The following is a 16,034-nucleotide window of genomic DNA, read 5'->3' on the forward strand; positions in this document are numbered from 1 at the left end:
AGTTCAACAATCCCACCCATAGCTCAACAGTCACTCCCACAGCCTGCCGGTCCCTCCCACAGCTCACCGGTCCCGTTCACAGGCTTCCCATCGGCTCTGCTCCAGGACAGGTCTGGGACGGGGATGCCGACGGAGCCGCAGCGCAGCAGGACGCCGTTGCCCTCGGCGCTGCGGACGCGAGCCACGGCCGTGTGCACCCGGGGCCCCTGACACCGCCGCACCTCAGCGTCGCTGAACAGGATCCCCGACACGCTCTCGGGCTCAGAGCACCGCAGCCGCGTGTCTATCAACGCTACTGAGGAGGAGGGCGACTTCTGAAACTGCACCAGGTCAAAGAGCCGACAGTCGCACACCCAGGGGTTGTCATGGAGACCTAAGACACAAATGCAAACATTATGCAACAAATGTACTTAAAGAGTGAACACACATCCCAATGATCATTCAGCAAGTGGATGTCTACACTACAAACTATTACAATAAAATATATATAATGCAATGCTGTTTAATTCAGATATTTTCATTGAGAAATTCTTCACATAAATTATGCCATTGTTGTAATATAATAATAATAATAATAATAATAATAATTTAAATTGCTATATTTTTCCACGCTCAAAAATCAATTTCGATTATTTATTAATTTGTTTTCAATTAATAAATCTTATTTCTTTTACCTAAAATCATCTTGGAATTGTCTACACTCTGTGTGGGTTTTACAGATAGCCAACTGGAGAGAACCTCTGACGGTAGAGTGACCAAGTTATTGCTAGATAAATCCAGGTACGTCAGGTTTCTGATGTAAACGGTCGCTTCCGTCGGGAGTGAAGTCATTTGGTTATTGTGCAAATCGAGGAGTCTCAGGCTGGGCATGTCAGCAAGCGATTCCCAGGGAAACGACGTAAGGGAGTTGCCATCCAATCTCAGTTCTTCAAGGCTGTACAAGCCACGGAAACTGTCTGTATTTAATTTAGACAACGAATTGAAAGACATCCACAGACATTCCAAATTTGAGAGGTAATAGAAAGCTTCGCTTGGAATCCGCTTGATTGCCGTCTTCTCAATTCGAAGTTTTGAGGTGTCAGCAGGAAAATTGGCGGGGACCAACGAGATCTCCGGGTCATTGCAAATGACGCTCCTGGACAGAAAAATAACGTTGAAACGTCTGTTTATTTGAATTGTTTTACACGAGAATAATCACACACATTGATTTTCTTTCCGGACAGTATAAAGCATGTAAATATTAATCATTAGAATAGTTTACGGTCTCTTGACAATGTCGACTATTTTTGCGTAATAGCAATTTAATTTAAAAAAATTAAGGATGGTTGTATTCATGAGGGTATCTTATAAGACGACATTATTTTAAATGAATCGAAAAGCTCAAAGCCAAATAATAACTTTCGTAATTCTCACCCTCCTTACTTCTAATTACAACAGAAAGAAATGCAGATTCACAAACGGATACTCGACTAAATACAAGAAGGAAGATGCCTGGAAAACAGAAATGCAGTGTGTAGAATTATTTGCGGTGTTACCGCTGAAATTGCACTGTGCAAGACACACCGTTACGGCATAACTACGATTGGTTCTGTATACCTGATTCGTAGATTGCGTATTTACGCACATGCTGTCCAATAAAATAAGATTTTCAACTTACCTGGCCTTGGATCCATCACTCAGGTTGTGATAAAAGCAACTACACTGAGATGGACAAGAGCTCCGAACCAGAGGAAATACCCCTACAGTGAGGGAGAAAACCCAACTAAGAGTGAGTAACATTCTGCCTCGCTGCTTCACGCTGCTATGTTATCCTAAAATTAAGAAAGGCTGCTGCCAAGGATAACGGACCATCAGCGGCACCACATTGCCTTCTTGCCTCGATGTCCCATACTGACAGCTTTGGATCCCCTGATAAAAGGGATAGTCAGGGATTAGTTTTAGGAGTCGTGTTATTTTCATGTACTGTTGAAGCTTACAACATCCTGGAATCTTATAGGCCACAGAGAGACCTGCGTTGTTTATGCAGAGTAAATACGCACGAACAGGTCAAAATGTGCTATAATGGTTTTGTCATAATATCCATTTTTCATGTAAGCCACTTTAAATCTGCCGTGATAGTTAAGCTGTTGATTTATTGCATTTCTCACAATAAGTGGCTTTTACGTCAATGCATCGCAAAACAGTGCAACTCACACATTTCAAATCAAAACTGGGAAAGCGTGAGAACACAGGAACTTAAAACAACAAGCATATCAATACCCTTTTTATTTATTTCAAATGCGTCACCATCAGCAATGTTTATTATTCCCCTTTTCAAAAATCAAACAGCGAATAGGCCACACGTTAAATTAAATCACACAATAAAGACTCAACTATCAGAGACTCCATACTACACAGTAAAATGTTCGATAAAAACTTATTTCCGACAGCAGCTACATTTTACACAGATGAGTGGTCAATATCTGAACTGTAACCAATTTGTTGTGTAGTCAACTGTTACTAATATACTCGTAAAAAAACATCCAGTGGGAAGAAAAACACCAAAACAGTGGCGGAGGATGGGCTCACACTGTAGGATTTTTTCCCACAGAGTGCTTCACTTACTGGATTTTTGGAAGTTCAGACTTCTTTCCCAATATTCCTATTTCAGTGTTGCTGTAGAAAGTAAGTGCTATCCAAATAAAAAGAACGTTACAGTTCTCTCTCAGAATGTAAAGTTACACTACGAGTTAAACTATATTTAGTCATTTTGTATGTGGTCTACACATTAAAACATTCCATCCAAATGGGTTAAATAAAGAAAAGGATTTTCTACCCTGCCTGTAATAAGATTCTGTCATATTGCCAAACTGTATATAAAAAGCCCCAACCCTTCTCTAAGACATGTCCATTCAGTAATACTGCTCTCTTATGTGACTGTAGAGTACAGCAGTACTGCAGACTGAAGTTGTAATTAATGATGGCCAGTTGTCTTGATATCTTCTAGTGAATGTAAATTTACTTACATTCTACTCTTAAAATGCATCCATAGTTGTGACATTTAGAACACTGTATGACATGACTCACTGTGTCGTATGTCCAGCTCTGTTTGTCTAACACTGTACATTCATATGATTTGTGGATCTCTGAAGCCTTTGGCACATTGCTATGCGAGGTACAGAGCACAGTCACACAGCAAACTGACATTTCAAAGAGCGCATGAGAAAGGGGACAGGTAATTTTTTATTCTATTCTTGTGATATGCAACATCTGTCAGTGCTATATAGGTTCGTATACAGTACAGGCCAAAAGTATTAGGCCACCTGCGGTTTAAAAAAAAGGAGAATTCTGTTAATATATTTGTATTTATTGAATAACAAACCAAAGTAAAAACTTTTCAGTTTCTACCTACAATAATGCAAAAAAGATGAGTTTTACTTAAAAACAAACAACAAAAAAAAAGTTTTTGTGTTAATGTAGGTAAAAATGATCTGTACTTTAATTTGTTATTCAATAAATTCTCATAAATTAACTGAATTCTTCTCTACCAAAAGTTTCTTTTGAAAAAACACAGGTGGCCTAATTCTTTTGGCCTGCACTGTATGTATAATAGCAACAATCCAAGGGTACCAAAAATGGGGAAAATAAGCTTAGACCCCAGAGGGTAATCTTGTTTTGCATTAAGGAGCTAATCTGCAAAGGCAGTTAAGATCATCTTTCTTCCAAGGGGATCTGCACATATATTTTTGTAGGTTGTAGGCATGATATAATAGCTACTGTAGGTGCAAATGTAATTTGATCCTGCAGAATGTCTAGACTGTGTTAATGTGATTATTGTGATTAATGAGGGTAATGTGGTAATATGTCCCATATTCTCCTGAAGTCTTAGAGAAGTGACACAAGACTCAAAAAATGTTCCCCCCCAAAAAAGTGCTAATTTCTTCAGAAAAGGGGTTCTGTGTGCGGTGTTCAGTGGAACAGCACTGGCCTGAGCTTTATGTTTGCATTGTTTCATTTTCTATTTCATCTGTGCCTTAGCAACACATGGGAGCTTGTGATGACCTAACAGACATAAGGATTCCCTAGAAGCTTTGACTCCCATCAACTGCATTCACACACTGGAGGTCAAACATCCACAAGTGTGTGACTCTGTTTAAAAAGTGCTATAATTTCAACATGGTGAAGCTAAAATGTATAAAAATACCCTTTAATCAAAGCTGAGAATCTGTACTTTAACCACTTATGAATAAAAATATGGAAATATGGCTTTGTATCAATCATTATGGAGCTCACTGTATGTATAAAAAGGGCTGTTATTCCTACAAGATATACCCAATATGGATGTAAATACCCTCAATTAAAGTTGACAGTATTTAGACTACAACCACTTGTTGTAACACTGCTTCATTCTACAGAGTGATTCATTTTCCCAGAAAACGTTAAATAGAGAACCTATGGTATAATATGTAAGACAGTATTATTGAATGTCAAACAAGTTTTTCTCGTCATCATGAGACACTGTTAAGTGATTTCAGCTAAATTAAATAAACCAGAAGCTGTAAGAAGCACCAACTTTGCCTGAGACTGATTATTGAATGTTTTGTCATGTCATGTTTTGCTAGTTTGATGTACTTGGAAGAACAAGTGCTCATTGTTTATGTACACAGTGCTTTAACATGTAACAGCAGTACACTAAAAACACCATCTATCAACAGGTCAAAAAAGACATAAATGTGATTATACTCCATAGATACAGTTACATCAACATACAGCTTACATATACCATAAATCCTATGCATGCTTGCTGCATAGATCCTTATGCGCATATCGACACATTGCTTGTACAAGGAGATGATTACACATTTAAGAAAAACCTGTGAAATCCTTGGAAAATAAGGTGGAAGGTGATGTGCAGAAACTGCTTCTGTACCTCCATCAGCTTAATGAAAGAGTAAGCCTTGACTTTTACTCATTTATCATGAAACCTACATGATACCCATTCCCCAACTCAATTATGTAATACTGCGATTATAAACATCTCCAACTTGAATTGGTATCCTTTTTAAATTTGAGTTCTCCTTTAAGATCAATGCAAAAGTCGCTTGTGTACATTGTTGTTTTTGAAGCTTGTTAATTTGTTCTAGGAAAATGGTAACATGTATGCATATTATTGTTACATCTGAATGTGTTTATGGCAAGGCCCAGACACTTGGGTGCTGCTTTGGTTCAGAGTTTTAGGGCAAACTGGGACAGTGGGATCAGTGCCATACTATAATTATTTACGGAGCCAGAGCCAGAAATACTTTGAACAGGTCAGCTTTGTCCTTTTCCTGGAGTAAGGCCACGCACACTGTATTTTAATCCCATTCTTTCAGACCACAATCACCTGACAAAATATAGTCTGCAACCATCTTAGACAGGCCACATACGTAAACATTCAGTTCAAATTAAGTTTCATTTATATAGCGCTTCTTACAGAAGCACTGTCACAAAGACTCTTTACAGTGAGAATACAATAGAAAATTGGGCAAAAACAGGAATTGAACTGAAATGAATATACATGCTCACAATAACACAAAATCCTAAAAGATACCCTTTTATTCCTTTGATTAATTTTGCATTGTCAGGCTTTGCATATTAACCCTTCTAGATATTTTTCCCAAAGGTTCACAATCTGATAATCTGGCAGTGTTCTGAAGGCAGTGTTTGTCAGACAACATGCCCTTTGTTTCCTGTCTAAACCCTTGGCATGAAAAGCTCCCAATTAGGACCGTCAGCATTACTTGTGCATTTTCATGGTAATGTGTACAATGTATTGACTTGTAGTATCTATTTGCACACGTTTAGCAATAAAGGGTTTTCCGTGCTTTCAGAAAATAGGCAGGCTTCCTGTCTTTCTTTACGGAGTAACTACTCTCACAATGAATGCTCCCATAATTAAACAACTATGTGTATGTCGGCCTGTAGTGCTGTTGTCCCAAAGGCTGGGAAACACACCATTCACACTTCCCTTTGTTTAGGATCTGGGTTTGAAAAATTATGTGGAATGAATGCTAGATAATGTCCTTAACCGGCGAAATTACAGATAGATACAAACCGTTCTATTCCAGGGTTCACTGGCGAAACATGCTAATGAAATAATGATCAGTAGCGCCTGTAGTCTGTAGGCTATGCCGCACAGATGACGCGAACAGCGTGAAGAGATTAACTTCACAATCAGGCCAGCTCCATTGTTCGGGAATAATTTAATTCTCTCAGAACCCATGTATGCCAGCGCCTTCAATAGTGTGTGTGTGTGTGTGCGTGTTAGGCTGGTGTCTGCAGCAGCCTACTTCCTACTACGTAATAGACAGTAAATGTCAATAAATAGTAAACTGTCAATATTGTCAAAGGAAACCCCTGTAAAGATACATTGTTGGATTTTATCCAAAGACCTTAACCAAATGTCCCACAGCATGCCGCATGTCTGGCATGCTAAGAAATTAAGACAAACGTGCCGCTACAACTTAACACTCACAACTTGCCACAAACGCTGGAGACAAAATGGCTTTGTTGTGTAACTAATTGAACACTGTTATGGCCGAGTCGTGTAAATACGTATTAAGGGGAGCAGCAGCGGTGTTATGTTCGTTAAGACATTCTTTACTGGATTGTCATAAAAGAAAAAAACGGCTTTACATAATAACGGGCATGCGTTTTCACGTGAAATGTCCCTTTAAAAGGAGGCTTGGTGTAAACTCACTGAGGCGCATCAGTTGCGGTCCAACAGTGGAATAATAGTGGTCTGTGATTTATGCACTACGCTGTGTGAAAATAGCTTTCAAAATGGTGACTTCGTACCCTTTGCCAGATGGATTCTCCGAATTCGATGTGTTTTCTTTGGGTTCTGCTCTTCTCGTGGAGGGTAAGTGTGTCTAGGCAATAACGCAGCTAACTGTACTGGAGCTTCTCGGCATTTATACGCGTCCCCTACTCTGCACAGAGACGAGGGGATGGCCAGTACCAAGAATAGTCGCTCAATAGAAGTATAGTGATTTCGTTCATTTGGCCTGGATGGTTCATGCATTCTGCAAACCTACTGTCCTCTATTAGCCCCGAATAGTTTGTATGATGTTCAAGAAAATCTATAAATAACAATTAGATGAACCATTTCTAATATATCCCTCATAATGCGTACTACCATGAAATCGCAGTCTGTAAGATGTACTGTAACTATTTCTTTGCATTATCCACACCTTCGTAAGCTATTGTGTTTCTCTGCTATGTTTGTTTCCTAAAGGTCTGGTTGGGTTGTTTCTCAATGGACTCACAGTTATCTCGTTCCTAAAAATAAGGGAGTTACGGACCCCAAGTAATTTCCTCGTGTTCAGCTTGGCTATGGCGGACTGTGGAATATGTATGAATGCGACCATCGCGGCGTTCTCCAGTTTTCTGAGGTGGGATTTAGTCGTATTTATTTCTAATTTGACGTCTGTTTACCAAATGCTTTCTTTCAGTATTTTGTGAAACCAAACGCGAAAATTCAAAACACAAACTGGAAACGTGGAATACAAATGCAGTAATAATAACAAAATGTGTAACTTCCAGTAAACTAAGTAGGTGTGTTATGTAGCTTGGATTTAGATTTCGATTTGTGGGGAGGAGGGACTCTGCAGAGAGCTTCCATGAGATTTGGGAACGTGCAGCTGTGCAGTTAATGGGCAGGTTCCTGTATTTTTGCGAAAGGATGCAAATGACAGTAAAGATGAAGTACACGAGGCGCGTGGAATTAGCGGGAGCGCGCAGACAGGTCAACGTGATTTGATTATCTCTGTTGTGTAACTTCTATTAATCAATGATTGTTGTGCTTTTGCATGAGCCATTCATATTTAAGAGGTTACATGACTACAAATAAAATAATAAAACAGATTCTCGATATTCGCCTCACTGAACAGGTCCGTCCTCTTTCCATAAGCACATTAAACATTGACAATGTCTTCTGCATACAGGAAAAACCCAGTTGGAAATATTCGAATTAAAGTTATTTCATAGATGCACTGGCCAGCAATAGAACCGTAAATAAAAGCATTGAAATGTCACTATAATGGCATTATACAATGTCATTATCAAATGACATTTCATTGCTGTGGGTTTTGCATTGTTTTGTATCAAGACGATACAATACACAACACACAGCACATTCTTTATAATGCACATGTATTTTCTATGTTGTAGAATATATTGAATTATTCTTTATTTTTTAATTCTAGATTTTTTTATTCTTGTTGTATATTTACCTTATAAATTAAGTTTATTCCACAAAATCAGATTTTTAAAAACTTTGAACGTTGTTACCCATTAGCACACAATGTGCATGTGAGCTTGGTTTATTTTGCCTTGATATAAATGCTGCCTGCTGTACTTAGATACTGGCCTTATGGATCAGACGGATGCCAGACCCATGGGTTCCAGGGCTTCATGACGGCTCTGGCCAGCCTTAACTTCATTGCTGCCATTGCCTGGGACAGATACCACCAATACTGCACCAGTAAGTCACACGCATCATGGCCACCGCAGCAAACATCGAAAAAAGAGGCTCAAAACAAGAAGAGAGCTTGCCCTTTGAGTAAATCACTCAACTGAAAGAGGTCATGTGATGTCTGTGCCAAGGAAAGGAGGCAGGAATCCAAGCACACTCAAGGGTTTGCGATGTGATCAGATGCACAGCATAATGGGAAATGGCGTGTTTCACCAATGGAATGGGGTAGGAAGAATTCAGCAACACACATGCTGTGATCTTATGTTTCATCTAAAAGGAATCTTTATATATATATATATATATATATAATCGATACCAGTGATCTGATGATCTGATGTGTATTATCAGATGGGAACCATGTACAGCAAGTTCACATTATTTCAGTATTTTTCCCATTCGATCTTAATCAAGATTTCCCATTGTTACCAAATGTATACAAATATTTTTCAGAAAAAAAGGCGACACAAAACAATATATCATATAGTGCACTGTATGTCACTCATCTAGATTAAGGACATCCCGGTCTGTAAGGCCTCTTATAGAAATCCTTTCCTTTTTTAAATTTCAGGAACAAGACTGCAGTGGAGCAGCTCGGTGTCTCTGGTCATCTTTATCTGGCTGTTCACTGCGTTCTGGTCCGCCATGCCCCTTATTGGCTGGGGAGAGTATGACTACGAGCCCCTGCGGACCTGCTGCACCCTGGACTACACAAAGGGCGACAGGTACTCAACACACACTGGCAGAGCTGGGCACACTGATGAAGCAATGTGTTAAAATCTGTGTGTGTGTGTGTGTGTGTGTGTGTGTGTGTGAGAGAGAGAGAGAGAGAGAGACTATGCTTATGTTGAATTATGAATAATATAATCAATATGCTACAATGCACTGAATTTCATATGCAAAACTGGAATAGTGAATTATTTTTCTGTACAGTAAGCAGAAAGATCTTAGATTTTTGGATTTCACTTTTTTTCTAAATATTCACCCGTTGCATTTTCATATACACATGTACAGTATATCACAGTAGATGATATACTGTACAGATATGACTGAACTGTACTAATTCGTAAAAGCAAATATTCAGAATAGCTTCTGGCAAAGGCACATGAAAAGATATTGGCTGGTTTGGCCTATTGCATGGATAAAACACAGCAAACAATGTGGTTATTGTAGTTAATTTAAGCTGTGGCTTCAGAGGGCTTGTAAAACAGGCTTTGTTTAATCTTGCACAGGAACTATGTGTCCTATTTGGTGCCCATGGCTTTCTGCAACCTGGTTATCCAAGCTCTCACTGTCCTGTCTTCATATCGGTCCATTGAGAAGAAATTCAAGAAAACTGGTCAACCTAAGGTGAGTTGTGTGATATATATATATATACATGCCATATGACCAAAAGTATCTGGACATCCCTTGGTCTGGGGCTGGTTTTCATGGTTTGGGCTAGGCCCCTTAGTTCAAGCAAAGGCAAATATTAATACTACAGCATACAATACAACACAGTTTTGGGAAGGCCCTTTCCTGTTTCAGCATGACAATGCCCCCTGGCACACAGCAAGGACCATATAAAAATGACTTTTTTTGAGAACGGTATGGAAGAACTAGAATGACCTGCCAAGAGCCCTGACCTCAACCCCATCCAACTACTTTGGGATCAATTGGAAAGCCAACTGTAAGCCAGGCCTAATCACCCAATCAGAGCCCAACCTCACTAATGCACTTCTGGCTGAATAGAAACAAATGCTTACAGTAATGCTCCAACATCTAGTATAAAGCCTTCCCAGAAGAGTGGAGGTTGTTATAGCAGCAAAGAGTGGACCAACTCCATATCAATGACCATAATTTTGGATGAAATGTTGGATGTCAGGAATCCACATACTTTTGGCCATTTAGTGTGTATATAAACCACGGTATGGGTGAATACTCAATTCTGATTGGCTGGAAGGTGCAGCATTTAATGCACAGGTAGTTTGGGCCAAGAATAATCACCATTCTGAATTCATACACTGCCTGTCAAGCTAACCAGCCGAAGTACCCATAGCAACATGCTGAAACAATTTTTAAAGTAGTGCCAGCAAAAAAAGCTTATATTTTGAGGGCGAATTGCCCCAAAATATTAACAACCCCTCTTGTATTTTATTCCTTGGCAAATGACCATGGTATAAGCTAAATAATCCACAATGTGGTGTGTGGTAAAGGGTTTGAACACGCTCCACTTCACCTTGGGTGGTTCTTCACCTCCATATTGTGCTTTAAAACCCTTTAACACACACCTCATCCTGGACTATTCCTAACAACGAAGAATTCACTTTTGGCTCCTTGAAGATTCTGTTGAACTGTAATTGTTTTGCGGACGACAGTCGCAATTAGGGGCTGGTATATTAAGAGCCAAAAAAAGGGGCCTGGGATAATTTATTTTTGATAATTTTATTTTTTTGTGAACCATAATTTTCATAAAGGCTACCTATATTTTTGCTTTATACTTACCCGGAATAGATAATGGACTTACCCATACACGTAATTGAAAGGAAGTCCAAGTCAATAGAGGGAATTGGATTGGAGAAGCGGTTTTCTTTTGAAGTCCTAGTAGTTTGGAAGAAAAACTGTTTTTTAACCACTTGGAAACAACAACACACAAGCACAAACACACTGATAACAGTAGACTACTTTTGAGAGCCCTTTTTTTGAAGAGAAAGACAATGATGGGTCATAGTGCATCGATAAATACAACAAACCAGATGATTTAAAAAATTTGCTAAAGTTAAGAGTTAGTGGCAATATTGGGCTTGCTTGGAAGCTGCAATAGGTGATGCCACTGGGTTGTAGACTTGATGCTGTTATTGCATTTAAGGGCTATGCAACCAAATATTAGACTTTATTGCTTTGATTTACTTCATCCATTAACTTAATTTTGCACAGCTGTTTCTGTAAAATGGTACATATGTTAATACTACGAAATAAAAGCTGATTGTCTGTACTTTTGAATCACATTCACCTTGTGATCTTAAATTAAAATGCCTTAATTATATAGTAAAAATAACTAATTTCACTCCACCGTTAACATACTTTAGGAGGATCCTGTATATATGAAATTTCACAAGCTCATCAAGGGCCTCTTAGACATTGACAAAATTAATTTTTACTGCTGGGTATTTACTAAAGCAAATTAAGCAACTTACTCAATATTTAAACTTGCAACCTGAAGTGTTATAAACACTGCTCCATAACCATTATTTTCCTGTGCCACCCCCATTACACTGAGACCGCCATTATAGTCAGTGCATTAGAGCTTCAGATGCTTGTCTTTTGTCAATGTGTAATGAAATTAATTATGGTTCCTGAGCAAGCCTGTAACCATGAGTTGGAATCCACAAAGACATCTATGCAGTGGGAAGATTGAGACCGCACTGTTACATAACGCATAAACACAGCTCAGATCCTACCAGTCTTTCAAACCACTCACAATTACTCTACAAACACCCCCCTCAGGGAGTTTTTACCACTGTTACCACTGCTACGGCCTGCCTGAATTAAGCAGACTTTTCAGGGCTAAACATGCACATCGATGTGCTGAGCTGGATTAGTGAAACAGGTGTTTCATGCTTACATATCTGGACATGCTCATATGCAACAGTCAGCTTGCTCGTAAACTGCCCGGCTTAAATCGCGAGATATCCAGAATGGAACAACTGCCTTTCTGTGGGCCACAAAGCGGCTTTGGAGCCCAGCTCAGTGATTACAGCCTCGCCGCTGGCCTGCTCTTTGATCACTTTTAGTTTGTCCAAGGTGAGGCCTCTCTCCACTGATGGGATTATCATATTCATTTGATTCATGCGTGCATTAGGCCCTTATCCTTAGCATGTGCTAGCCGAGTCACGTGCGCGTCTGCCTTTTCTTCTCTCAGTTTAACACAGGCACTCCGCTGAAAAGCCTTCTGCTGTGCTGGGGCCCGTACGCAGTGCTGTGTCTGTATGCAGCTGTGGAGGACGCCACACTTGTGTCTCCTAAAGTTAGGATGGTAAGGTCACCTCACTCCTACCATTTACCATCGCAACCCATTTTCATATTATTTTTATTTCCAATTTTATTAAATGCATTCAAATCTGTGAGTCACTCAATAACACACACATTACGATTAAAAAAAAACAAATCACTAATTTCAGGGTTTGGCTTGCCAGACAGGCATAGTAATCCAGGTAGAGTATTCACCCACCATTTCTCAGATTATTCCAACGTACAGTGCACCTGCAAACTTCATAAATATTGGCCTCCCTCTGGGACATGTCCACTGATGATGTTTCTGTTCTGCAGATTGCTCCTATTCTGGCAAAGACCTCTCCACTAATCAACCCCTTCCTGTATGCCCTCGGAAACGAGAACTACAGGGGAGGCATCTGGCACTTTCTCACGGGGCAAAAGATTGAAGTGCCTCAAATTGACAAGTCCAAATAAACAGAGCATTCATTATGTGCTCCTCATGTCCTTCTGGTGTTTTCTGAAGGTATGGCCCATGTTCAGCTTTCTGTTCCATGTTCCACGACTAACATATTTATCTCTGATCCATATGCAGGTGTGAGTAACTGTCACTAAGCTTACTATACGTGACCAATAAAGTGATATTTCATCTTCCAGTCTCTCGATAATATTTCAGGTTTAGTGCATGTATTTCATTGGCTCATAGTTTTTCTGCGCAATGAAGGGTATTTTTGATACTTACAGACCTTCACATGGACAAGCCAACTTTATCATGGCACATATGGGGGCATTCAGGCGTTGAGGTTTAAAGCAAAAAATATGTTGCAAGTAACTCAGAAAAGCAGCTTGTACCGGTTCTTCTACTGGCTTGGTGCAAGCTCTTCACTCCCAGGGACCGGTGTAATAATGTTGGAAAATATCAACTTCCTGCACTAGTTTCCTTCAGCACAGCAGTCTCAGCACCATAAGAAAAACTGGTTGCATACACCATGAGAAATACGTCCAGTTGTAAAGAAACATTATTTTTTGAAGAATAGTTGGGTAATATGTACAACTTACTTCGGAATTACTTGGAGTGTATTTTCTTGTTTACACCACAAATCCTGAAGCCCCCGTGGGACCCATTGTAAATTCTGTAAATACCTAAAATATATTTAGCTTCACATAAAAACTGTACTGACCAATGAAAACATACCACAAATCTGAAATAATCTTTAGAAAACCCAGTGTATTGTCACTGTAAGTAGACAGTTTAGTAGTCATCAAACTGCGAAGTGTATTGTGTGCTGTAGTGAAATATCCACAAGCTAATTTTAAGCTAGCGTTACAGGAGGCCTCACATTGAAACAGGCCATGCAGTCACTCTTCAGCACTGGCCAGTTCAGAAGCTAGAAGCCTCCAGTTCGATTCAATTTTGCGGCACTTGCTTTTAAGCTAAACAGTGCAGCTTTACACTTAAATGTTACAGCGTAGCACATCACAAACAGTGATTCTCCAGGACACTCTCACAACAAATCCAAGTAGTGGTGCCACTGGTAACCATTCCATACAGCGTTTACCTACACTTTCCTATTATATACTGTGTATATATGGGGATAAAATGCTTCTGTTACTCTCTTGGGGTCATGTGTCCATCATAAAGCACTTCAATCTTGCTCCATAGAGGAGAAGATTTAGATCAGCCCTTGGAGTGGAATTAGCAGTGCAGAACTGTCTAATCCTACAAACAAGGGGGCTTTTTATGAGAAGACATCCATTAGCACAAAGAAGGACATCGCTAGCCACACATACTATTTATAGATATGCCATTCTCTTTCAGATCCAATAGAAAACAAGTTCCTTACATAATCCTATGACACCAGAAGCATCATTTTGGCCAAGGCAATGATGACTTTTATTCGTACTTAAATATAATATATATAATATCAGTTTTAATAATACGTACAAAAGTACAAAGACAACTAAAATATATTTCTCTTATTTTCATGAGTAACGCACAAGGTATTTCATACTGTGATGTTCTTGTTGGAAAGTTTACTTTGTAATAAAAGACCAAGATGTACAAACATTACCTCTAACTGTCCTGTATTCAACCACAGGCATGAATGTCTGTAGGTCTTCATTCTTAGTGCCTACTGAGTGTGTGTAACTTCATATCTGTTTATTTGAGCCATATGTACCCCCTGGCTCACAAATGAAACAGCCATAAAGTTTCATTTAAACTTGTGTAGTAAGCAAGACAAAGAGGGCAAAACCTTGTTAAATAGAGCTCCCCTAATGAAGTCCTGCCCCAGTTCCAATAAGCACATTTAAATCAGAACCCAAGCCGTTCTTTTCCTCACCAGGCAGTTTCATTTCAAAAGCGGAAAATATAATTTTGCTAATTGCAGAGCTCCAGTGGTTTCCCCTTTAATGAAACGCATCAATGGCCAGGTCTAACTACATTCAATTTCTAAGATAAGGCTTTGCACACCATTGCTTGAGCTGTATCTAAATCACAACTGCACTTATGCTTATTATAATGAATGTGTGCATTCACATTTATCACAAGATCTCACCCGGTCAACTTCTAATAGTAGCTCAAAATGTGGAATGATCTTTGTTTTCTGTGCTGTAAATGGAGGCATTATTCGCTCTGCTCCCTGTGTTTTCAGTGCTTTTGCCAGCGGTGCCTAGAGTTATGTTGTCTGTTCTTTGTAAAGGACCAAGAGCTATGTGTAGTGCTACCAAGCTGCTAAGTGTGCTGTTCATGCTTTGTGAACCTCCTAATGTGGATTATGTGCGCTTTACTTCTGTTTCTCTCTGTTGTGAAGATATTTATTTTCTAGTTCTAACTTACCATGGCAAATATTTAAAAAATAAAGAGTTTAAACTGTGGGCCTGCTCAGGGATTCTGTTCCACCCTGTTCTATATACATTCAAATTTTCCCATATCACTATCTCAGTGCATTAAAAGCAAATTAAACTGACTTCTTTCAGGGAAAATTTTCAGTTCCCACACAACTGAAGACAGAACCTACATGGCTTAAGCTGATTAATTGGAGTACTGCCTGGGGAAAGTGTTTCCTATTGCATAACTCAAAGCCCAAGTCCAGTGAACAGAGCTCAAGGCTCATCTGGCCTTGGGATTATGTGCTGTGGGTACTGGCAAAATGTCCTCCATGATTGGAGGTCTTGGGAAATGAAGACATGTCAATGAAAGACGTCACCGTTATGTCAGGAGTGATGGGCAGTCCCCTTGCAATGAGAGACAGGCAGCTAAAGCCCAACAGATGTCAATGATAGATAAGTACATTTAAATAAAATGAGAAATTATTCTATTCAGGCAAAAATATAATTATCAAAGACACAATTAGTTGAATAGCCTCCATCTCTGAAAAACAGTGATTTTATTTATTTTTTTAATTAAATGAAGTTTAAATTATAAATCTTACTATTTTTGTAAGGTTATGTGTCAGGTGATGTGTTCCCGTATTGCAGATTATGTGTCCTCATATTGCAGGTCATGTGTCCCCATATTGCAGGTGATGTGTCCTCATATTGCAGGTTGTATCCCCATATTGCAGGT

At 39.3% G+C, this 16,034-nt stretch overlaps 2 protein-coding genes across 3 annotated transcripts in view; one reads left to right on the forward strand and one right to left on the reverse strand.

The window, feature by feature from the left end:
• The window catches only part of LOC118217565 (leucine-rich repeat, immunoglobulin-like domain and transmembrane domain-containing protein 1), a 32,069-nt gene that overhangs the window by 1,910 nt on the left and 14,125 nt on the right, over positions 1-16,034 (reverse strand). For both annotated transcript variants that reach the window (XM_035399435.1, XM_035399436.1), the window contains exons 3-6: positions 11,001-11,074; positions 1,658-1,739; positions 675-1,135; positions 68-373 (exon numbers count right to left, since the gene is read on the reverse strand). In XM_035399435.1, the coding sequence (XP_035255326.1) occupies positions 68-373; positions 675-1,135; positions 1,658-1,739; positions 11,001-11,004 (853 nt within the window). In that variant the 5' untranslated portion in view covers positions 11,005-11,074. The remainder of the gene's footprint in view (positions 1-67; positions 374-674; positions 1,136-1,657; positions 1,740-11,000; positions 11,075-16,034) is intronic.
• LOC118217567 (RPE-retinal G protein-coupled receptor-like) lies at positions 6,493-15,343 on the forward strand. Its single transcript, XM_035399438.1, has 7 exons — positions 6,493-6,883; positions 7,259-7,415; positions 8,385-8,506; positions 9,066-9,219; positions 9,727-9,844; positions 12,396-12,509; positions 12,803-15,343. The coding sequence occupies exons 1-7, from the start codon at positions 6,805-6,807 to the stop codon at positions 12,941-12,943; spliced, it is 885 nt and encodes a 294-aa protein (XP_035255329.1). The 5' UTR covers positions 6,493-6,804; the 3' UTR covers positions 12,944-15,343.

This window comes from Anguilla anguilla, chromosome 18 (genome assembly GCF_013347855.1).
Source record: "Anguilla anguilla isolate fAngAng1 chromosome 18, fAngAng1.pri, whole genome shotgun sequence".
Classification (NCBI taxonomy): Eukaryota; Metazoa; Chordata; class Actinopteri; order Anguilliformes; family Anguillidae; genus Anguilla; species Anguilla anguilla.

What these genes read in the sequence shown, in the direction of transcription:
- LOC118217567 (XM_035399438.1), top strand. Translation starts at nt 6,805, where the DNA reads ATGGTGACTTCGTACCCTTTGCCAGATGGATTCTCCGAATTCGATGTG. An exon ending in AGAAAACTGGTCAACCTAAG is followed by an intron (nt 9,845 to 12,395) that starts GTGAGTTGTGTG and finishes TTCTTCTCTCAG; the next exon opens with TTTAACACAGGCACTCCGCT. An exon ending in TGTCTCCTAAAGTTAGGATG is followed by an intron (nt 12,510 to 12,802) that starts GTAAGGTCACCT and finishes TCTGTTCTGCAG; the next exon opens with ATTGCTCCTATTCTGGCAAA.